Below are 24,743 nucleotides of genomic sequence, written 5' to 3'. Positions count from 1 at the left end.
TCCTCTCACGAAGGGGCTAAATAAAAGAGCCATCCTCGAAACATCGAGGGAGATGGGCTTAATAGCAATACAGTGAGCAAACTTCGAGGTTATATAAACCTGGAAGCTAAACACACCTATTCAGAGATAGGTCTCAGGTCAAAGAGTTGACCTTACGAGAAAGACCAAGTTATATATACTTACAGGGTGATTGCTGGTGTGTGAACTGAGTTCAAAACTAACTCTTCTTTCGATAGTTCAAGATCTAATTCACTATCAAAGGAGAAAGTTACTCAAGTCACTACGTGTCAGTTCAAGGTACAACCACTGACATTAAGATCAGCACTCATGCCAGAAATTTCGTCTTCTTCTTGCCACCTTGAATGTGTGGGGGATTGTTGGAGATTACATTCAAGATGGTGGTTTAAAGTGTGTAGAAGGAAGACACTCTTGTCCCACATTGGAAGGATAAGGGACTAATTCCCACCTTTTTAATACCAACCCATTTGGAAGGCTTAAACTATTGTAGAGAGAGAAGGAAAGGGAACCCCACACGCGCGCCGCCGCCCGCCCGGCCCGGTTCGGTTCGCACGCGCGTCGTGGTGTGGTGTGGTGATTATTTTAATTCCGAGTTTTTTCCTTTTTAGAGGTAGATTTCATGTAGAAATCTACCATCCACACATTAAGTTGTGGTGGAACAAGTCTTCCTATTCCACACATTAAGTTGTGGTGGAACAAGTCTTCCTATTCTTGTGGGCATTTTCACCACAACTCTTCCTAAAATCGTGGAGCATGAATGGCTGAGAGGGGAGGGGCGGGTATTTCCAATACTATAAATACCCCGCTTCTCCTCAGTTCTATTCACTCATCAAATTCTCTTCTTCTCTTCTGCAATCCTGAGCTTCGGTGTTAACTGGTCGAAAGCAACCGGTAAGACTACAACCGTCTCTGGGAAATTTTTGCTTTTAAGGTAGTGTCTTGCACACGTCATCGATCCCTTCAGGATTCATCCATTCTCAGCCTATAAAAAACAGTAGCCCCAGGTCTACGACATATTCTATCCCAATTTTCCCCAACATTACATTCATTTCAAATATGAAAAAGGTGCCTATTTGATATAGTATATTTTACGAGTTTTAAACAAAGTTGACTGTGGCTGATTTGGTGGATGATTTAACAGGTGCATGGAACTATAACTTGATCCAGCAGACTTTCAATGCACGGGATGCCACTTTGATTCACAATCTGCCTTTGAATGGAATTTATGAACTATGAAGACTTGTGGTTCTGGGAGGGGGATATTACAGGGAATTATTCGGTAAGAAGTGGATATAGACGGCTAGGGGGTGACTTAGCTCCTAGTTCGCCGGTTTGGAGTAGGTTATGGAATTTGAAAATCCCCCCTAATTGGAAGAACTTCATGTGGAGAGCTCTGTCTAACATTTTACCAACTCTTGATAATTTGGTGAAAAAGAGGGTGGATATTGTTAATGTATGCCCAGCTTGTGGTTTAGTAGAGGAAAATGTCATGCATGTTCTTTGTTCTTGTCCTTTTGCCTCTCTTATTTGGAATTGCTCCCAGTTGCCATTTCCCCAATTTAATGGTGAGAATTTTCTATTTTGGGCAGAATTGTGGTTAGGAGGAGTATCAGCGCTGGATTGTGAAAGTAAAGGGAAGATGTGTGGCTTGTTACATGGCATTTGGTCAGCCCGGAATTCGGCTGTATGGAGTAATGTCCTGCCAACCCCCACGGCATTGTGCAGCCGCCTTTTGTCTAGTTGGGCAGCTTGGAAGGTGCATGGGGCCGGAACAGGGGAATCACAGCGTGCTCCAGTGATGCATGCAAATAATGACCAGCGTGGTGTGGCTTGCTATGTGGATGCGGCGTTCCATGATTCTAATCGGCAGCCCACTTACGGCTTCATGGTTTTGGAGGAGGATGGAAGTTACATAGCTGCGGCGAATGGCCCCTTGGTATGTCCGTATGATCCCGTGATGGCGGAGGCGATGGCGGTGACTGAGGCGCTATCTTGGTTAAAGAATAATGGTTACTGGTAGTCAGACTATTCACGGATAGCGCGGTTTTGGTTTCTAGTTTTAGAGATGCGCGTTCCTTTCGTTCTTATTTTGGTTTTATTTTGAACTCTTGTATTCGTTTAATTTCTGCTATGCCTGGAACTGTAGTCTCGTTTGTTAGACGAAACGCTAATATTGCGGCACATACGCTAGCTAAGCATGCTAGTGTGCCGATTGGAAGTTCTGTTTGGAGGGATGGTCCTCCGTCTTTTTTGGAGCCGATTATGGCCAATACAATCTGAGTTGACATGGTTTTCAAAAAAAAAAAAACAAAGTTAATATTGCAACTAGAATATTTAACTTGATGGGCGGCGTATGTTAGTATAATAAAATATAGTATGTATATACTTCCCAAATATCTGAGTACTCCTTATTTAAGAAATGATTAATTTCAGAATTAATCCATTAATTATTGATATTTAAAAAAAATTTAACTATGATTTATATGTTATTTTTTTCATTATTGATTTTGTTTCAAATTTAATAATTAAAAAAAAAATGTTTGGAGCTAGGCATCAATTATGGAGGAACATGTAAAACTCAAACATGTCATGTATTAATTGCCTTTCAACTAAACTCGTGCGGGCATACTTGTTTGAATTTGTGTTCATTCTTTTTAATTTCTATAGTGTGCATGTTTTTTTTAATTAAACCAGTGGAGGGATTTCTTATAATGACATTATATCAACCATATATTATTATAAACTTGGCGAAATAACCAAAATATACTTTATAATTTATAGAAAAATAAAAGTATTCTTACATGGAAAATATATTGAACCTTGGAAACAAAATAGGAAGAGAGACAAGAGCCATTCATTAGAATCTTAATTTGTTTTTCTGTAGAGAAAATTTCAATTTTGTTCATATGACTATAGGGGCTTTGTTAATTTCAGCACATTGACTTTCAAAAGTGTCAATTTAGTACCTTGACTATACCATTTTTATCAATTTTGGTCACTCCGGTCAAATTGTCGGCCAAATTTCGCCGAAAAATTTTAACAATTAAAGTAATGAGGGTATTTTAGTCATTTCACATCTCTTCCTTTTTCTCCGACGAATCTATCAGCACCTTTAATTTTAAAAAACGCAATTGATTGGGCGTCTCGGCAATCTTTACAGCCTCCTGCGAAGTTCGACTCCGACGACAACTTGATCCATGACGCCACCAAGGAGAAGATGAAGAAACTCCTTTTATCCTTGCAAAAATTCACATTGCGCCATCTAACGAAGACTGAATAATTTGAATGAGTATATGAAACGAAATTCACCCCTCCCGGAGCGATGGATTTCGCAGGAAACGAAATAATTCAGCTCTCTTATTTCAAAGAATTTAAAATGGTGAAATTGATACGACAGAAGGTGTGCTGCTGCGACGGAAGGTGTGCTGCTGCTTAGACAAATGAGTCAAACCGGAAGGTGTGCTGCTGCGATGGATTCGCCGGAAAAAATGAATTCGCCGGAGAAGATCGAAGGAAGAGATGTGAAATGATTAAAATATCCTCATTATTTTAACTGTTAAAATTTTTTGGCGAAATTTGACCGGCAATTTGATCGGAGTGACCAAAATTGATAAAAATTGCATAGTCAAGATACTAAATTGACATTTTTTAAAGTCAGGTGTTGAAATTAACAAAGCACCTATAGTCATATGACCAAAATTAAAATTTTCTCTTTTTCTGTAGCATAGAGAATAAAGACAACAAAAAGAAATAATTAATTGAAAATTTGGTGGATAAAATAACATGAATTCAATTTTTAGTAAATAAAATTAAATTTTACTTTATCATTTCATATGCAATTTTGATAACTGTGTTTATGTCATGATTATACCCCATTTATAGACCTATTTTGAGTGAAATATACTTTGATTTTACGCAAAATGTGTCATAATTCATTTATTTATATCCTTAGGTGTATAAATTATTGTTGATTATTTGAACACAATCGTATGCTTTTTGGGGCATTTTGAGTGAATCTCGAGTCAATGGGAGTCAAGGTGAAGCTAAGGAGGTGGCTAAAATGCTTCAAAGAGAGCCAAAGAGTGGTACTTTCAATGAATTTGATCACAAAAACAAAACAAGGGAAAAGTGGAGCAAAAGACCAAAGAGTTGTAATTCCCGCTAAATATGGCGATACCTTAGTATTTTGATAATATCTCAGCCTAGGAATGTCCGATTCAAGTGATTCTTGCATCATTGGAAAGAATACTCGAAGAGCTACAACTTGTGCTGCAGCAGAAAACTCAACGCGTCGAAAAGTTCCAGTAATTTACGCGAAGAAAGAAGACAAAACTCGACGCGTCGAAAATGCGTCCTATGTGAATTTTGGGTTGTCCAGAAGTTCCTATTTTGCCCCTACTTGGCTCCCACTATAAAAGGTTCATCTTCCCTCAACTCTAGAACCAGAAGCTGCGTTTTTGGAGCAAGAGAAGAGAAGATAACACATCAAGAGCTACAAGTCACCTTGGAAGAAGAGGAAAAGCTAGAGAGATTTGGGAGAATTTCTTCACCTTTTCTTTTACTTTCTTTGTTGCTTGTGAAGTCCTTGATATTGTAATGAATGCTGATCTAGCCATGAGTGGCTAAGACTTCTTAGAGATTTTTGGGTTAAAGTGTTTATGAACCTATGTGCCTAGTTCTCATATTTTTTAATATATATTGATATTTAGGTTTATGACTTGTGTTGCAATTGTGTTCTATCTTGTTGATGCTAGTAATTAAGGATCCGAATTACTCGTTTCATAGCTATCTTTATGTTTTAATGGAGTTAGGACATAATTAAGAGCACCCACAATTGTACTTGACTATTGCACCTTGGGAGACGACATATTTGTTAAGGAGTTAACTCTTGACTATTGCACATTGGGAGATGGCATATTAATTAAGAATTTACCTTGAATGCTTGTTCTTGAACGGTTGAGTGTTCATATCATGGGAATGAATATTGGGAGTAATTCATTTCCTTGTTTGCATTCTCACACTTGTTTAAACCCAGATTTAATATTGATTTAATATTGCACTTTAGATTGACACCAGGTGATTAAACACTTGAATCTCAGGAATCTCATTCTTCCTATATTGCTTTCATCAACCTGCTACTTTGTTTTCTTTTAATTAGTTATACTTTTTTTTTGGTTAAAATTAGTTATACTTTTACAATTGATCAATCACTCTTTTCGATAAGATTAGCTTCTCGTGAATAGATTAGTAGCTAGTGCTTGATACTCCCGCTTCCCTGTGGATCGATAACCCGATACTACGAGTAATTATTTGTTTGAGAAATATATTGCAATCAAATTTGCACCACTAATTGATTTTATCTCTTGATTTCCTCTACATTTTTAGTTATTTCTTTTGCTTTGGTCCTATATATAAATAAAAAAAATATTATTAAAAAGAAATAAACTAGAAGAGAATAGAGTCATAAAAGACCACAAATTTGGATAACAAGATCTACCAATTTGACTTCTACCAAAGATAATTTCTGATTCATACATAGAGAATCTTCAACACACTATATGGCAAACACAAATTAAATCAAAAAACAAATAATCTAATGTACACTCTTGTGAGTAGTGGTAGCGATTTTTCTCACCGACTCAAATCAAGAATATCAATAGATAACTTCTCATTTTATGGTTACCAAGTCATCTGTCCAAAAAACTTGGTTGAGTTGCCCCATATAAACTAAACTTAAACTTAAATAAACATGGCATTTGTATTGATTGAATCTCTCTTTATTTTATTATTATTATTATTATTATTATTATTTTAACTTTTGTGTAACATCCGAGCAAAGTAAATCCAAATGCATTAATCAATATAATGGGTCATAAAAAAGTTAGTATATAAACTTTTGTCAAATACATAGTGGGTGTATAATAACAATAACAATAATTATAGGGAAAGGAAGACAAAAGAAGCATATATATATATATATATATATATATATATATATATATATATATATATATATGCATTCTATCTATATATCTAGCTGGTGACAAGTTACATCAAGAAATCTCAAGAACTTGATTCACCACTACTCTAACAACACAACAACATGTATACATAGGTGGGGGAGGGGGAGGAGATAGATAGAAGCTAAGGAAGTAAGATTAGATTGAGACAGCCATGAAAATAGAAGATAGAAGGATCCAAATGAAGGGTCAAAAAGGAAAGACCACCACATCATGCATGCATGCTAACGATAATGTTTTTCGCAATGTTTCAAGGCAGCAGCACAGCATGCAGGACCATTTATCCTTTCACCTTTATTTTGTGTTTGTGGGGATGATAGAGACAGACAAATGAAATACTACTCACTGCTTGCTTTAGTCACTGTTATCATTATTATAATTATTTAACACTATGTAATGGGTACGGTCCTCTTTATATATTTACATATGTTATAGAATTTAAATAAATACGACAAAGTCAATTTATATATTAATAGACGTGACAAGACTTTTCACGGCTGGAAATTATGAAATTTCCGACCACCTAAAAGTGATCTTAAATCAAGTCGAAAGCAAAAAGTGGTCAGAAATAGCAATAAAGGTTTTTCCGAATACCAAAAATGGTCGGAACAAGGCTTTTGACTTGATTTAAGATCACTTTCAGGTGGTCAGAAATTCTATAATTTCCAGCAGTGATGTACTCTTCTATATGTTATCTAATGTATCTCGCATAAACTACCCACTAAAATTTAGGTTAATATAAAAAACCAGAGTCAAATTAAACTTTCATGAGAGGCCGAAAACACTTCTATATGTTATCTAATGTATCTCGCATAAACTACCCACTAAAATTTAGGTTAATATAAAAAACCAGAGTCAAATTAAACTTTCATGAGAGGCCGGAAACACTTCTATATGTTATCTAATGTATCTCGCGTAAACTACCCACTAAAATTTAGGTTAATATAAAAAACCAGAGTCAAATTAAACTTACATGAGAGGCCGGAAACATGTTAAGACTCAAGGAAAATGCCCATATATGTAACATACGCCATGACTACTATAATCTAGTCAGGTATTAATCTCTTAAGTTATTTATGTTTTTTAAAAGATTGAAAAATTTTACTAGCAGAACTCTCTATTGTTGCTAAGCTTTCTAGGGGTATTATGATTTGCCAAATATGGAGATCCTAGTTAAAGTGATTGAGAAGCTTGGTATGAGGACTTTGATAACTACTTGCATGATTTCAAGTTTCATTCCAATGAGTGGTACTAGTTAATTAGAGTTTTTTATTTTATTTTATTAACTAATTAAGGATATTAATATATTTGAATTCTAATTTTTAAATAGAAATTAAATACACTTTTTACTTATTTTCTAGATATGAATATGTTTTGTCTCATTAATATTTTGCTATTTCTACATTATCCATGTTACGTTATAGTATCATACTACACCTCAATTGCCACACCATTCACTGACCCTATATCCTCTCATATCAACTATACTGTCACATTATTATACACTACTGGAAATTCTGAAATTTCCGACCACTTGAAAATGATCTTAAATTAAGTTAATACCAAAAAGTCCAAAAAGTGGTCGAAAATAGCAACAAAGGTTTTTCCGGATACCAAAAGTGATCGAAACAAGGCTTTCAACTTGATTTAAGATCACTTTCAGGTGGTCGGAAATTTCAGAATTTCCAGTAATGATATATTTTTATAACAGGAAAAATATTATTTTCTCCTGGTAATTATATCATAATGTTTACCTAACGTGATAATAAGCGGCGGAGCCACTATGGGAGTAGTGAGGGCAGCTGTCCCCCTCCCCCCACCCCACCACTATATATATATATGTGTGTGTGTGTGTGTGTGTGTGTGTGTGTGTGTGTGTGTGTGTGTGTGTGTGTGTGTGTGCATAGATAACATTAAATGTTATATAAAATATATATTTATGTTAAAATTATTAATAGTTTGAGTAGTTTAGCTAATTGAACTTCAAAGTTGATGTTAAAAGGCCTATGTCATAGGTTCAAATTTTACTAGGAACATTTTACCTTATCTTCTCTCATTTATTTTATCTCTTTCATTTCTTCACAAGATAAATTAAATATTTTCTAGTCTACTTTTTATGAATCATTCAATTAACAAATTAAATGCTCTGATCTTTTAATTTACTTTTTATGAATCATTTAATTAATGTAGTATACAAGTTTATATTATACTTTTCTTGAAAATAGTTTATATTATACTTTTCTTGAAAATAGTTTATATTATACTTTATTGTATTAGAATTAATTTAGAAGAATCGATATGATCTAAGTAAAAGAAATTAAAATTAAAAAGTATTTATGAATATAGTGTTATTCAAATTATTTTATCTAATTGATTATGTTTCATATTCTGTCATAAATATTTTCACATTTTCACACCACGCTCAAGTATATTTTTTGCTCCGACCCTAATTATCATGTAATATATCAAAAACATTCTATTGTAATTTATAATGTATTTTGTATTTTAACATTATTATGGTTGTTTGATATTTTGTCATTGACATTTCTAACGTCATTTAATTTTCGCCTCCACTCAAATGATTTTCTGGATCCGTCTAGGGTGATAATAAAATCTTTTATATGTATTAATTAGTTGTCAATAAATTAGCCAAGCCTATCACCACTAGTTAGAAAAGAGTTTACGTACTAAATAAAATAGCACATTAAGAAGTGAATGTTAGAAGTTAAATTTACTAATCCTTTATATAATAAAGCTATATGGTTTGGGAAATAATTAATGTTATATAATCATATAAAAAATGTGTTCAATTAGAGTTTAAATTTACACATACAAAATTTGAAATTTGCTTTCCAAATGTAATTATCTTAGTTATTATTTGTATTGTGAAAATTATAATATAGATGAAATACAATTAAGAATAAATCAATGTAATTATGTAAATTATCTCTATAAGTTTATTTGAATATGCACATAATTAGAGATTATATTAACCATACAAAATTATAATTTTAATTTTAATTTTAATTTTGTATTCTATAAAAATAATAAATACTTGACCAATGGAAGCTCAAAAATATTATTATATTAAATAATTTAAAATATTTTAGTTTTTTTTTATATTTTTTATTTATATTTATAATAGCATAATTTTTTTCCGTGCATCGCGCGGGTGAATTACTAGTTTAATTTAAACCAAGATTATATTATATTACTAATATCTTTTTAAAGTGAAATTCTTTACTTCTAAAATAACTCCTTTTTTTTTAATTAGTATTTGTGTTTGTTGGATCTCAGCGCTGCACTATGCTCACTTCTCATGCGTCACGGGATTGCCAGAAGTCAAGCACGCTTGACCAAAGAGTTCTATGGTACTTGGTTGTCATATCCTACTCAAAACTAATTGGTGATAAGTAGGTGGACATTAACCATTTAACCATATCTCTCCATGGTAAGCCACATCGTCACGTCTCAAATCGAGCAAGGGCTGAACTCGGCCTACCCGACCGACACCCAACAGTGTTGATAATAAAAATCTAAATCTAAAGACATTATATATGTCAATAAAAGTTATATCCCTGATTTTTATCCATTTTTTTAAAGCTAATAAAGATATATATATTCTACTTTAAATGTTGTACACTATATTTGTATTAGACAAAATTACGAATATTGTATTTGTATTAGGCATAATTACTCTTATACCGTTAAAACTCCATAACTATTTGATGAATTCTAACATTGATGACTAAATAAATAAAAATTATAATGCAACCTTATAATATAATTTTCATATATATATAGTGAAAGGTTCCCGTGCGGTTGAATGCTTCCCGTGCGGTTGTGCGGGTGATTAATGTGCGTGAGATTTGTACTCAATGTGCATGAGTGTTGTGTCTAATGTGTATGAGATTTGTACTTAATGTGCGTGAATGTGTAAAATGCAGCAGAAAATATGGATGTCAGTTTTTCCTTTCCCAATGGGGTCGATCACCCTTCGCCGAAGTTTCCGCGTGATTTACGGAGAATCGAATTGCAGGTTTTTCGTGAAAAAATGGCTCTTAATCTTGAAAGTTGCTGAGGACACTCAATATGCAAGAACGAACTCAACACAGCAGCATAACATACATAAGCAAGCTAAGGCAGCACTGCAAAGGTTTCCAAGAGAAGAGAGAAACAGAAAAAGTTTTTGAAGGAAGAAGTAACAAGAAGCTTGGGCTTTAATGTGCGTGAATTTTCTGTTCTGCTTCTTTCTGAGCTCGTAATTCTGAATTACTCACGCACATTAAGCACAAATCTCACGCATATTAAGCACAATACTCAGGCACATTAAGTACAAAACTCACACATATTAACATGACGCACATTAAGTACAAATCTCAGGCACATTGAGTACAAATCTCACGCACATTAAGTATAAACCTCACGCACATTAATCCACCGCACATCCGCACGGGAAGCAACAAATGCACCTGATCCCTTCCTTATATATATACTAGTTTTTTACGCGCATTGCGCGATTGAGATAATGCCCAATATTTTTTTAAATAAGTATTTTAAAGTATATCAATGCAAGATTATATTGGAATTGTTCATGCATAGATAATTGAATGTTAAATTTGTGTATTTAAATAGGCAATTCTAAGTTTACAAATGCAAGATAATATAGTCAAGATTGATTATAATTGTCAATAAAATAATTGTATAGGTATGGTTGAAACCAAATACAGGACATAAGGGAGAGAAAATAAAAATTAGGGCATAAATTATTAAATACTCCGTATATACTAATATTGAAGAGCTAACTACTGATTGCCAAACAAGGACATTGCGAGATAGTTTCCCACTTCAATTTGTTGTGTGATTTGAATACTCTTTTTGTCAATAAATCTCCCAAGTAGTTAATATGATTGACTTAATTATATTTTTTAATTTTTAATTTTTTTAAAACAATTACTTTTTTTAAAACAACTAAACAACTAATTTTTTCAAATATCTTTTTACCAACCATTGGTATAATTCACTGGTCAAATTCACTAATATAATCCGCTAACTGCTGATTGTCAAACAAGGATATTGCGAAGTTATTCTCACTTCAATTTGTTGTGTGATTTGAATAGTCTCTTTGTCAACAAATCCTTCAAGTAATTAATATGATTAGCTTTATTAATTATATTTTTTTAATTTTTTCATAGTATTAATAAAATACTTGGTAAATAAATATATAGCATTATTTTGTATTATAACTTTTATATTTAATTAAAAAAAATAGTGCACAAAAAAAGGTAATTGACAATGTGTGAATATAATCAATTGATGAATTTGAATGTAAAGAATTTTTACATTGGAGAAATATAAAGACAATATAACTAATAAAATTATTTCTCTTAATTAATTTATTAATAATGAATTATTTTTTTAATAAAGACATTGTAGGGACAATGTAGCAAATATAATCAATTGATGAATTTGAATATAAAGAATTTTTATATTGGAGAAAAATAAATACAATATAACTAATGAAATTATTTCTCTTATTTAATTTATTGATAATGAATAATTTTTTTTGAATAAAGACATTGTAGACACATAATTCTAAATTAAAAAATGATATGTATTATTTTTTGTTGTAGCTACTAAATTATTATTTTTAATTTAATTAATTTAATAAGAGTAAAATAGAGTACTAATTATGCCAATTTTGATTGGGATGAGGTTCGAACCTAAGACCTTTAAATTCTTATTAAAATCAATGAGTAAGTTAACGGTGAACTAACAGAAATTAACGGAAAAGATAATATTTAACGGAAAAGTTAACGGAAAATTACATTCATTAAGGATAAATTAGGAAATCTTAAGGAAAAATTAAAATCTGATCAATCTGAGCCATTCATTTGATTAAAAAATTTGACCGCCATTTTTTCTACCCATTATAGGCCTAACTCTCTTGGGCTCTTATTAGTATATATATACTAGTTTTTTACGCGCATTGCGCGATTGGGATAATGCCCAATTTTTTTTTTTTAAATAAGTATTTTAAAGTATATTAAGGCAAGATTATATTGAAATTGTTCATGCATAGATAATTGAAGGTTGAATTTGCGCATTTAAATAGGTAATTCTTCTCCCAAAGGTTGAGTCTCCAACCCCAAGGGCCCCCCACACTCCGACCCGACAGAGCATTGTGGGAGGTTGTAAATGCTGATACGCACAAGGAATCTGCCCACTTTGGACATAATTCCCGCACTGCCGCCGTCGAGGTTCAAACCTTAGTCTCTTCTCCTAAATACTATCCACTAAACCATTGAGCTAAGCCGGTGCGGGTTAAATAGGTAATTCTAAGTTTACAAATGCAAGATAATATAGTCAAGATTGATTATAATTGTCAATAAAATAATTGTATAGGTATGGTTGAAACCAAATACGGAACATAAAGGAGAACAAATAAAAATTAGGGCATAAAATATTAAACATATACTAATATTGTTTTAGGAGATTCCGACATTAGGATTTGTGGTTAAGTTCTATTAAGACTTTAATATTAGAATTAGATTAATGGTGTAGTTATAATTCTATATTAGACTTTAATATTAGAATTAGACTAACGGTGAATTAACGGAAAAATTAAATGGATAATCATATAATTAAGGATAAATTAGAAAATCTTAAAAGAAAAAAGTTAAAACCTGAACAATATGAACCATTCATTTGATTTAATAATTTGGCGGTCATTTTTTTTACCCAATGTTAATAATTAAATAAATTCGCTGGTCAAATCCGCTAGTATAATCCGCTAACGCTAACCCCTAACTGCTGATTGTCAAACAAGGACATTGCGAGGTAGTTCTCACTTCAATTTGTTGTGTGATTTGAATACTCTCTTTGTCACAAAATCTCTCAAGTAGTTAATATGGTTGGCTTTATTAATTATATTTTTTTTAATTTTTTCATGGTATTAATAAAATACTTGGTAAATAAATATATAGCATTATTTTGTATTATAACTTTGATATTTAATTAGAAAAATAGTGCACAAAAAAGATAATAGATAATGTAGTGAATATAATCAATTGATGAATTTGAATGTAAAAATTTTTACATTTGAGAAAAATAAAGACAATATAACTAATGAAAATATTTCTTTTAATTAATTTATTGATAATTAATAATTTTTTTTCACTGAATAAAGACATTGTAAGGATAATGTAGCGAATAAAATCAATTAATAAATTTGAATATAAAAAATTTTTATATTGAAAAAAAATAAAGACAATATAACTAATAAATTATTTCTCTTAGTTAATTTATTGATAATGAATAATTTTTTTTTTGAATAAAGGCATTATGGACACATAATTATAAATTAAAGAAATGCATATGTATTATTTTTTGTTGTAACTACTAAATTATTATTTATATAATTTAATAAGAGTAAAATAGAGTACTAATTATGCCAACTTTGATTGGGATGTGATTCGAACCTAAGACCTTTTTCTATTGAAATCAATGAGTAAGTTAACAGTGAACTAACGACAATTCTTAAAATTTTAACGGAATTAGTAACAGTGTGTGGGTATTTCAGAAAATTTTAGTGTAAAGTTTAAATCTGATCTATCTTTCAATCAATCTAAGCCATTCATTTGATTAAAATCTGTGACCGCCATTTTTTCTACCCATTATAGGCCTAACTCTCTTGGGCTCTTATTAGTATAGTAGATAGTAGATATATACATACATACATACATACATATATATATATATATATATATATACATACATACATACATACATATATATATATATATATATATATATATATAAATATATAAATATATATATATATATATATATATATATATATATATATATATATATATATATATATAGTGTAAAGACCATTAATTAACTTTTTTTAGTATTTGCAGCCATTGTAATTATACCTTGGATCTTCTCGGGTGGCTTGATCCGCTAAAAACAACTAGAGCCGTCAAAACGGGCTTAGCCTGTCTGGTCGGCCCGTCCCATCCCTACTTAGGTAGGGGGCAGGTTTTGAAAATAGAGGATCGTTTAGGAGCGGGTTTTTTTTGGCCCGCCCCGCTTAAGCCCGCGGGCTACCCGCCATTATTTTATTTTATTTTATATAAAATATTTTTATATAAAATATGCACTTTAAAATTATTGTTATGTGTAATATTTTTGAACTTTGTAGTTGTGACTAGTTTGATGTTTGATAAACTATGAACTTTGAACTTTATGTAATATTTAATGTTTGATTATTATGTTTTATGTGAGTTATAACTTATGTATCAATTTATTTTAATTAGTTTGATGTTTGATGCATTTAAAAAAAAAAAAAAAAAAAAAAAAAAAAAAAAAAGGGTTTGGGCGGGGGCTCGCCTAGCCCGCGGGCCACTGGCGGGGCGGTCCGGGCCTGTCAAACCCAGGACCGTTTAGGAGCGGGTTTTTTAGCCCACCTCGTTTAGGCCCGCGGCCCGCCTCGCCCCGCCAGCTCGTATTGACAGCACTAAAAACAACTAGCTAGCTATTGGTGATGTCTTATTAATCCTCATTAATTATTTTGGATATATATAAATATATGAAATTTATCTTTTCACTTAAAAGAATTCAAATTCACTATTAATTCCATTAAAATTGTTAATGAACCACATTTAAAATAATGCCTCAAAATAACTATTCACAAGTTAATTAATGTTAAATTTTTTAACATAATACATTACTCTAATTTATATAGTTTGAAACCGCATGCAAAGTTGTCAAAAATAAAATCCGATCCACACAAGAAGGACTTATGTAGATACACATATATCCATGGAGTATATTGCATACATATTTGTATATTAAATAGCCATAAAAGGAAAAAGAAAAAGAAAAAGAAAACAACGATGGCAATTTAATCAAATGGTCCTAAGTACATTGATGGAATTAATTAACCCGGGGGTCCGACTTAACTAACCCGAATGAGAATATAAATAATAAATAAATGATACGAACGATATATCGAAGGCCGTGAGACCGTAAATTGTATTAAATGCCGTGGAATTGGCTATTACAATGATTCTCCAGTACAAAGTGTGTCCGTAAAGTAGATCGTAGATAGCGTGTCCCTTGTTAGGACAAGGAGGGAGGCTTTTATACAAGCCAAGCCCCCAACCGCCTCCCCCTAAAGCGGGGGGTTAGTTGGATCTGGAGTTGACCACGCCCGGTCTTGCGACCGGGCCGCGCTGCGGGGGCCAGGCCGAGCTCATCATGGGCCCAGGCCGGGCCCATGTGGAGGTCGGCCCGGCCTCCTGGAGAGGCAGGCCCGGCCTCCTGGAGAGGCAGGCCAGGCCTCCTGGAGAGGCCGGCCCGGCCTCCTGGAGAGGCAGGCCCGGCCTCCAACGTGGCCCGTGCGGGGGCCACTTGGCGAGGCCCCGGGCGGGGCGGGTACGTGGCGCCGCCCCGGGACCCGTTCTTGCTTCGCGCCCTCAGGTCGATTCCCAATATATCCATCATCAGTCCCCCACTCTCCGAGCTGCGAGTAATCGTCAGTGAAGGAGAGTAGATGCTCCGGCCGACCCCCCAAAATGTCGACCCCGAGATGTCCGCGTCCCAGCCTTATAGGTGACGTCAAAGTGCACTTCTTGTGATAATGACGAGAACTCCATCCGGAACATGACTCCTTCATCTGCTAAGACGCATACGGACCGCCGCATCTCTGCCATGTCACTCCGTCACGGTGCCGGCGCGGTGGCGTCGCCGTGACGCTGCCACGGGGGTGGCCTGCAGGCCGCGCCTTCGTGGCCCCCCGGCCGACCTCCCGGGCTCAAGCCACGCCGGGGTTGGCCTCGGCGACGGTCGTCCCCCTTTGCCGGGGTCGCGCCATCCTCCAGCGCCGAGGTCGCACCGACCTCGCCCGCCAAGGCCGTGCCGACCCCGGGGTCGGCCGACCTCGCGTGCCGACCTCGACCTCGGCCTATGGCCGAGGTCATCCAAACCGCCCCTGTTTTTTTTTTTTTTTTTTTTTTCGAGCCTAAGCACTCGGGCTCCTCCGTCGGGGTTGGTACGCGAGTTCCGGGCTCGTGCCCCCTTAGGGTGCGATAGCCGCTCCATCCTGGCTCGTTTAATCCTAGGCACTCGGGCTCCTCCGTCGGGGTTGGTACGCGAGGTCCGGCCTCGTGCCCCCTTAGGGTACTTTAGCCGCTCGAGCTAAGTCCTTCCGGACTATGCCACCGGGCTCTTCCGTCGGGGTTGGTACGCGAGGTTGGACCTCGTGCCCCCTTAGGGTGCGCCTAACCGCTTGGGCCCAGTCCTGTCGGACCAAACCCCCGGCTCCTCCGTCGGGGTTGGTACGCGAGGTTAGACCTCGTGCCCCCTTAGGGTGCGCGTTAGCCGCTCGGGCCAAGTCCTTTCGGACTGTGCCACTGGGCTCTTCCGTCGGGGTTGGTACGCGAGGTCGGCCCTCGTGCCCCCTTAGGATGCGTCCTCCGTCGGGGTTGGTACGCGAGGTCGGACCTCGTGCCCTCTTAGGGTCCGCGGGGGGAAGTCATGAGTGAGCACCCGTTCCCCCTTTGTTTCATGATTTTTATTTTATTTTATTTATTTATTTATTTTTTTTTTTGAGAACCAACGTCGTAACAAGGGTCCTACTCACAACGTGTTTCGTGACATGAAACTTTATTCCGCTTATTGTTGTTCACCAAGACATTATTGGGGGAGGGGAATGGTCCTCCTCCTAGAATAGCAATGCCAAGATCCTCCTCTTACGTGGCCGTCTTGGTGTGGACCTGGCGGTCCTTTTGACCAATTTGGCGGCACGCCTTCAAGTAGCAACTGCGGCTCACCTTTTGGTCCCCTCGGGCGACCCCGACCCCGGTCGGTGTCGGGAATTTGAGGCACAGGTGCTCCATGGAAATCACGCACCTGAGGTCCTCTAGGGCGGGTCGGCCGAGAATGATGTTGTGGGCGTAGTTGATTTTGATGACTACGAACTCGACCTCCCACCTCCTGGTGTGAGGTGGGGTGCCTATCTCCGCCTTCAAAGTGATCGACCCCTTTGTCTCGATTGAGTCCCCCGTGAACCCGGATAGGGGGGTTCGTACCTGCTCCAGCTGCCCTCTTGAGAGTCCCAGCAGGGTGAATGTGTCGTAGTACATGACGTTGACCGAGCTACCCGTGTCCACGAGTACCCGGTGCACCACCACGTTGTTGATGTCCAGCTTGACCACCAAGGCGTCCCGGTGGGGGAGGGGCCCGTCAGGTAGGTCGGTGTCGGTGAACGTGATGGGCTCCCTCTTTGATTTCTTCTCGTGGGGTGTTCGTGTGACCTCCCCCACGTACAAGCTTCTCGCCCACCTCTTTCGCTCGGCTGGCGAGTCCCCTCCCTCAGCCCCCCCGAAGATGACATAGATAGTATGTTTCCTCGGGGGCTGGGAGTCCTCTGTCGTCTTCTCCTCCTCCTCGGAGCTGTTGTCGTGGTGGTCCCTCTTACGGGGAGCCGAGGTGGATGGCTCCTGGCCACCCCCCTTCCTCCATACATTGCCTTGCTTCTGGCCCTACGCCTGGCCGGGCCTCTTAATGAATTGGCCGAGGTAAGCCATTTGGATGAGCTCCTCGATTTGTCTCTTTAAGAGGATGCATTCGTCTGTATCGTGCCCCTTCTGCCGGTGGAACCTGCAGTACTTGTTGGGATCCCCCCTCGCCGATATCTTCATGCACTCCTCCTTCGGGAATACCACGTGCGCCAAGATGGTACCCACAGGTTGTGTCAACGGGGTGAGATAGCGTGTGGGGTTCAGCCTGGGCCCCTTAGCGTACTCACGTCGGTGTGGGCGCGGCGCCTTGCGCTCCTCCTGGGGCGCCTTGTCTTTTCAACCTCTTCCTTCCTCCTGTTCCTTCTTCCTCTTCTCGGCAGCCTCGGCGTCAGCGTACCTTGCTGCCTTGTCCATCAGGTCGGTATAGGTCCTGGGGGGGTACCTGATGAGGTCCTGGTGAAAAGCGCCTGACCTCAAGTTGTTTTGGAAAATCACCATGGCCGACTTCCCATCAAAGTCGGCGACCCCCATGGCCTCTTTCTTCCACTTGCTGAGGTACTCGGCCAGTGACTCCGAGCTCCCCTGCTTCAAATCACACAGGTCGGCAATTTGCTTCTTCCGTGGTATGCTGGTGGCGAAATGGGATAGGAACTGCCGGGTGAGGTCCGCAAAGGTGGAGATGGACCCCGCCGGGAGGGATCCGAACCAATCATGCGCTTGCCCGTCCAGGGTGGCGAAGAACCCCCTACATAGGATGGCGTCTGTTGCCTCGGTGATCATCATGGCGGCCCTGTACCTGGTCATGTGTGCCCGCGGGTCCGTGGTCCCCGAGTACGCTTTAATGGTGGGAAAGCGAAAATCTCGAGGTAAGGGCTCCTCCATGATGTCGTTTGCGAATGGGGAGGACAACATATCCTGGGGCTCTGGAGATCCGTCCCTCTCATCGATCTTCTTCTGGAGCTCGTCCATCCTCCTCCGCAGCTGCTCGACCTCTACCCGATGGGAGCTCGGAGCTCTATCATTCGTTTCACCCGATCGCTCGACCCGGGAGGCCTGCTCATGTCGCGGGTGGGGTCGGGGAACCCGCCCTGCGGACCCACGCGAAGCTGCCTCGTGTCGCGGCTGGGCGCGTGGCCCATGGCTCAGCGACCTCCGAGTGGCCGATTCTTGTCGCAGTAGCCGGCGGGAGCATGATTCCTCCGCCGGTGGCCCGTTTGCTGGCCTCGGACCCAGCCTGTCCCGGGCCGGCACGTGATCGCCCAACCTCTCCAGGGCGGGCCTGGTTTGGGTTGGTGCCCTTCCATCGCCGTCGCGCTGGCGGCCTCGGCGGGAGTCCCCTCCTCCCCGCCTCTCCGATGGTCGAGGCGAGTTGACCTCCCCCTGGGTGATAGGTGCCTAGGGTGGCCGGGTGCTTGGACCGCTGCGCCCCGGGGTGAGAGGAGGTGGAGGTGACGCCGGCGCCCCTCGGGTGGCGCCTAGGTCGGCTTGTTCCTCTGCCCGAAGGCCCGCTGCGACGCGCGCCAACGCCGTGGAGGCTTGTTCAAAGACCGCCACCCCCTCCTGGATGAGTGCGCGAGCCGGAGCGGGGGCGACAGGAGGTGGTGACGGTGCCCCACTGCCACGGTGGTTGGTGAGCTGGGTCCTCAGATCCTCCCCCGACCTGGTGGAGGCGGCCGGTTGGATGCTGGGGGCGGGGGCCCTGTTGGGACCGTTCCCGTTCGCGACGAGTTGGGTGCCGCGGGAACTGTTGGCTAGCCTCGGACCCAGCCTGTCCCGGGCCGACACGTGATCGCCCAACCTCTCCAGGGCGAGCCTGGTTTGGGTTGGTGCCCTTCCGTCGTCGTCGCGCTGGCGGCCTCGGTGGGAGTCCCCTCCTCCCCGCCTCTCCGATGGTCGAGGTGAGTTGACCTCCCCCTGGGTGATAGGTACCTGGGGTGGCCGGGTGCCTGGACCGCTGCGCCCCCGGGTGGGAGGAGGTGGAGGTGACGCCGGCGCCCCTCGGGTGGCGCCTAGGTCGGCTTGTTCCTCTGCCCGAAGGCCCGCCGCGACGCGCGCCAGCGCCGTGGAGGCTTGTTCGAAGATCGCCACCCCCTCCTGGATGAGCGCGCGAGCCGGAGCGGGGGCGACTGGGGGTGGTGGCGATGCACCACTGCTACGGTGGTTGGTGAGCTGGGCCCTCAGATCCTCCCCCGACCTGGCGGAGGCGGCTGGTTGGATGCTGGGGGCGGGGGCCCCGTTGGGGCTGTTCCCGTTCGCGACGAGCTGGGTGCCGCGGGAACCATTGGTATGACGAGAGCCGGATCTCGATCGTGCCATCGCTGTCGATGAACAATAGTGGGGAGAGCGCTCAAGCTTGTACCGCAGCTCGCAACAAGAGCACCAATGATGGAATTAATTAACCCGGGGGTCCGACTTAACTAACCCGAATGAGAATATAAATAATAAATAAATGATACGAACGATATATCGAAGGCCGTGAGACCGTAAATTGTATTAAATGCCGTGGAATTGGCTATTACAATGATTCTCCAGTACAAAGTGTGTCTGTAAAGTAGATCGTAGATAGCGTGTCCCTTGTTAGGACAAGGAGGGGGGCTTTTATACAAGCCAAGCCCCCAACCGCCTCCCCCTAAAACGGGGGGTTAGTTGGATCTGGAGTTGACCGCGCCCGGTCTCGCGACCGGGCCGCGCTGCGGGGGCCAGGCCGAGCTCATCATGGGCCTAGGCCGGGCCCATGTGGTGGTCGGCCCGGCCTCCTGGAGAGGCAGGCCCGGCCTCCAACGTGGCCCGTGCGGGGGCCACGTGGCGAGGCCCCGGGCGGGGCGGGTACGTGGCGCCGCCCCGGGACCCGTTCTTGCTTCGCGCCCTCGGGTCGATTTCCAATATATCCGTCATACATCACCAATAATTGTAGTTTTTGAACAATTTTTGTAAGTGTGACTAGAAAAGAGAAGATGATAGAAAAAGGAAAAAAAATAAAAGAAATAAAAAAAAAATCTGAAAAACAATATATATATATATATATATATATATATATATATATATATATATATATATATATATATATATATATGCGCCGTCTAGGTGCGCTTGGTGCGCATGAGATAGCTTTCCTTTTTGCGGTGGACCTCACTGGATCTGACAAAAACCAATGCTTCTTGCAACACACCATTTTATTCTCTCTACTCATGCTCTCTCCTCCATCTAAACTTTACTTTCTCAAAAATCACACCAAAAATCACAATTGAGGATGTCCTAGGCCAGCTATTTGGCATACTTGGGTAATTGGGAGAACCAAAATTCAAAAAAATTGATCAAAGGTTTTGAAGATTTTTTGTGTGCATATACAATGGTGTAAATTGAGATCTGATTGAATAATTCGCGATCTCTAGTGTCTTTGGGTAAGGGTTTTAGGCGCTTAGAATTAGTTTAGTGTAAGTTGAGAAATTTAATGTATAAAAAGATTTAAAAAAAAAAAAAGAAAAAGAAAAAAGAAAAGTGGCAGCTTTGTTGGGGAACCTAAACGTGGTTATACAGTTAAGCTCTGCATAAACAGACACAACAAAGTGTTAACCAAATTAAAGCTGTTGTGCCTTGCAGTTTTTGTTTGGACAAGGCACACTCTTCTATACAAATTATGTCATTTTCTCCTAAATATTTTAAGTTATTATATGTTTTTTAATTTTTATAATTAGCAATGAAGGTATAATTTTAGTTTTTTTTTTTTTTTTTATATATAGAAATTAATATAACTGTGACTTATTCTAATATCAATTATCATATCAAGAATTTATTATTACGTCAAAAGTTATAACAATGAGCGAAGACATAAATTTTTTCTTTTAGCACTTTAATTTCGATGATAATATACTGAACTTTATCATTTCAGCTTCCACCAAGTCAGATAAAATTATATCATTTGAAACAAAATTTGGAGCATAACATTACATCAGACAGCCGGACCCCTCAAATATATTCCCTAGTAGTTTGTGAAGTGCCCAACAAAGTAACAATATAGCTGTAATTCCATTTACAACATGTAACATGGGATAATTATTGGGAAAAACTTTTTTTTTTTTTGAAATGTAAAAAAAAATAAATTAAAGAAAAGAAACACTCTGTAAAAGTGAAGCTCTTTGCTTGCCACACTGTACTGTCAATGTTCCTCTGTCTCAACAAACTCCTTGGCGAACCCGACCCGACCATAAACACTAAGTATGCTTAATTATGAGAATAATCTTGAATTAGGGAGATCTGATTTAGTAAAATTTAACATATTTTATGGATGTGACATCTGTAATTAAGTGTGCGTGACTATACATATGATGTTTGTCTTAACTTTTGTTAACTTGATCTGAGTGTTAAATTGTTGGATTGGTTCACAGTACAACTACCTAAGTGAAATACTATAAATGGAAAATTATTTTTTTAAAAAAATTAAATAAAAGGCAAAATAATTTCAAATTTGAGAATTCTAGCCATTTTCTCCTAAGAAAATAGAACTGCAACTGTGAAAAAGAGCGAGACCGTCAATTGTTCATTATTTTATGTTGTTATAATGAAATTTAAGTGAAAAGAGTTTAATTCCATATTAATAAATGTTAGAATTTGAGTATGAATAAACAAATATGCATTGAGAATGTTCTCTCTCATATGGTGTCCAATAATTACTTGATCTCAAATTATTTGGAGTTCATTGCATCCATAGGACAATAGAATGTTTAAGAGTGCAAATTATATCGTGAATTAGGGTTCATCATACATATTGTAAATCTCGGTTCATATTATGTACATACAGTTAATATATTATGTACTTTCAGTTAACAAATTATGTATATTTAATTATTATATATGTACATTTAATTAAGAGGTTATGCACATATATAATTTGTTTGTTGAAGATATATAATATATTAATTGTATGTATATAATCTGAATTAAGGTTCACAATGTTTATAGTGAATCCTGATTAAGGATATAACGATTGGATGAAGGGTCATTGTACCACAAAATATTTTTTAGACAAATTATTTTGTGCATGCAAATATTTTATTTGCAAGTTTTTTTTTTTTTTTTTTTTTTTTTTTTTTTTTTGTGTAAAATTATGGGTAAAAACGTAAATAATGATACAAATTTAATTAAATTGTAAAAGTTTCCATCGTCCTGAATTGTAGGTACCGCCTGTGGGTGGAACAGCTAGCTTAGCTTGGAAATTTAAGGCTGCTCCATTCCCAAAGCTAAGGATTAAACTCTTGACCTTTAGTTAAAGATGGATGAGTCACTTCCACTCAACGACACCCTCCAGGTTACGTAAAAGTTAAATCTAAAATTTCTTTTTAAAAGCTCCAAGGTTATATATGTCCTCAAATTACAATATATAGTAGGGTGAATTTTCCTATGTGACCAATGCCATCTAATGGATCATTGTCCATGAGACGGATCGGGTCAAGATAAAAATGTAATAGTTATTCTGAAAAATGTAATACTAATAAGAAATAAATTGTTTGTTACTTATCAAAGAAAGTGTAATTCAAAATGTAATATTTAGGGGTTGAACATTTACTTATGAGAAAAAATGTAATATTAAGCATAAATTAATTGATTGTTACTTATGAGGCAAATTGTAATACTTATAATTAAAAATGTGATTTTTTTATGCAAATATAATACTTTTAAATCAGAATATAATATATATTAAAGGTTGAAAAGTTACTTGTGAGCAAAATTGTAATACCTATGAAGAAAAGTGTAATAATTATTATAAAAACAAAAAAAAAAAAAAATCAACTCGTCTCACATCCTCTCATAGAAGATTTTACCATATTGTATTTAATTCTGAAAAATAATATTAAAAAATACCTAATTGTTCTACTATTGGTTTTATAACGTAACGACTAGGTAAACAAAAAAGGCAAACGTAAGCATGCTTTCTCTCAAGTAATTATTAAACAATTTGTATGTAACACCATTTATGGAACACCAATGATAACTTGATTACTCATATATCAAATTCCCATAAAAAGGAAGACCAAAAATGAGAGAATAAAATCAAAGGAATGAAAGTACTAACAACATATATGGGCAAAATGATCAAAGTGCCTTTCACATGTCTAATTACTAATTAGGCGTGATTAAAGAAAAAAAAAATCTCTTTTTATTTTTTCTTTTTGCTTTAGAACACAAGGTGCTGTTTAGTCATTAATTACTGTTAATCCTCCTCATCATTAATATAATTACCAATTGACAACATCTGACATGCCAACGTACGTTGGATCGAACCAACCCTTATTGGCTGTTTGTTGGGGGTGTCCGTACGTAATATTATGTTTGGGCATACCATGTGGCAGGCAATTCCTGTTAGTTTTGTATAAATTAAGGTAAACATTTTGGAACTAAACGCGTACAAAATCCAGTTTATTCCATTGTTAATCATGTAAATTAAGTTAGAGTGGAGAGGTTTGGCATTGAGATTCATCAACTTATATTATGAAGCTGCTGGGAATGGAATCAAGGTGGATTTAGCTGGCTTCTCTGCTAATGTGGTCTTAATGTGATCAAAACCTCACAACTTCTGAGAGAATCAAAGACAACATTTTACTTGTTTATTCTGATTTGATTCTTTTAATTACTGCTCCATGTCTCATACATTATATATATTCTGGTGTGTACACATACATCTCAAAGTCTTCTTCAATTGACAAAAAATCTTAAGATCATATCGAACTCATAGTCATGAGTTTGAACTTATTTATTTAATTATTGCTTTGATGTCGGATACATTGTATTTCAAATCAGAGTACACATATATCTCAAAATCTTCTTCGATTGACAAAAATCTTAAGATAAGATATATTGTAACGTTTATCGGTTATTATTATTATTATAACATTAGGATAAGTTATCATAATATTCAGTATTTGATATGTGGTGCAACACTAATAACCTAATAGCTAGACTACCATTATGATTAGGAGTCTAGTTAGGGTTTAGGAGACCTAAAGACATACAACCACAATGATGGGGTTATATAAGGTCATTAGTCCTCTCACTGCTCACATTACATACCTCATACACCATCTAGAGAGAGCTAAGTAAAGTAAGAGACAAATTACTCGTTATCTCTGCAGTAGTCCGGATCGTTCATCTGCTCCCATGTCGATCTGATAGATTATAT

At 38.0% G+C, this 24,743-nt stretch overlaps 1 protein-coding gene and 1 long non-coding RNA gene across 2 annotated transcripts; both read left to right on the top strand.

Moving 5' to 3' along the window:
* Positions 1 to 1,234: 1,234 nt before the first annotated feature.
* LOC109164760 lies at positions 1,235 to 2,038 on the top strand. The gene has a single exon (XM_019313309.1). The coding sequence runs from the start codon at positions 1,235 to 1,237 to the stop codon at positions 2,036 to 2,038; it is 804 nt and encodes a 267-aa protein (XP_019168854.1).
* A 2,099-nt stretch (positions 2,039 to 4,137) lies between these two features.
* Positions 4,138 to 23,605, top strand: LOC109164980. Its single transcript, XR_002051456.1, has 3 exons — positions 4,138 to 4,284; positions 6,711 to 6,714; positions 23,593 to 23,605. It is a non-coding gene; the product is annotated as an uncharacterized LOC109164980 (long non-coding RNA).
* Positions 23,606 to 24,743: the final 1,138 nt, after the last annotated feature.

Source organism: Ipomoea nil, unplaced genomic scaffold (assembly GCF_001879475.1).
Source record: "Ipomoea nil cultivar Tokyo-kokei standard unplaced genomic scaffold, Asagao_1.1 scaffold3069, whole genome shotgun sequence".
NCBI classification, from domain to species: Eukaryota; Viridiplantae; Streptophyta; class Magnoliopsida; order Solanales; family Convolvulaceae; genus Ipomoea; species Ipomoea nil.
This window is presented reverse-complemented; position numbering and strand designations above follow the sequence as displayed.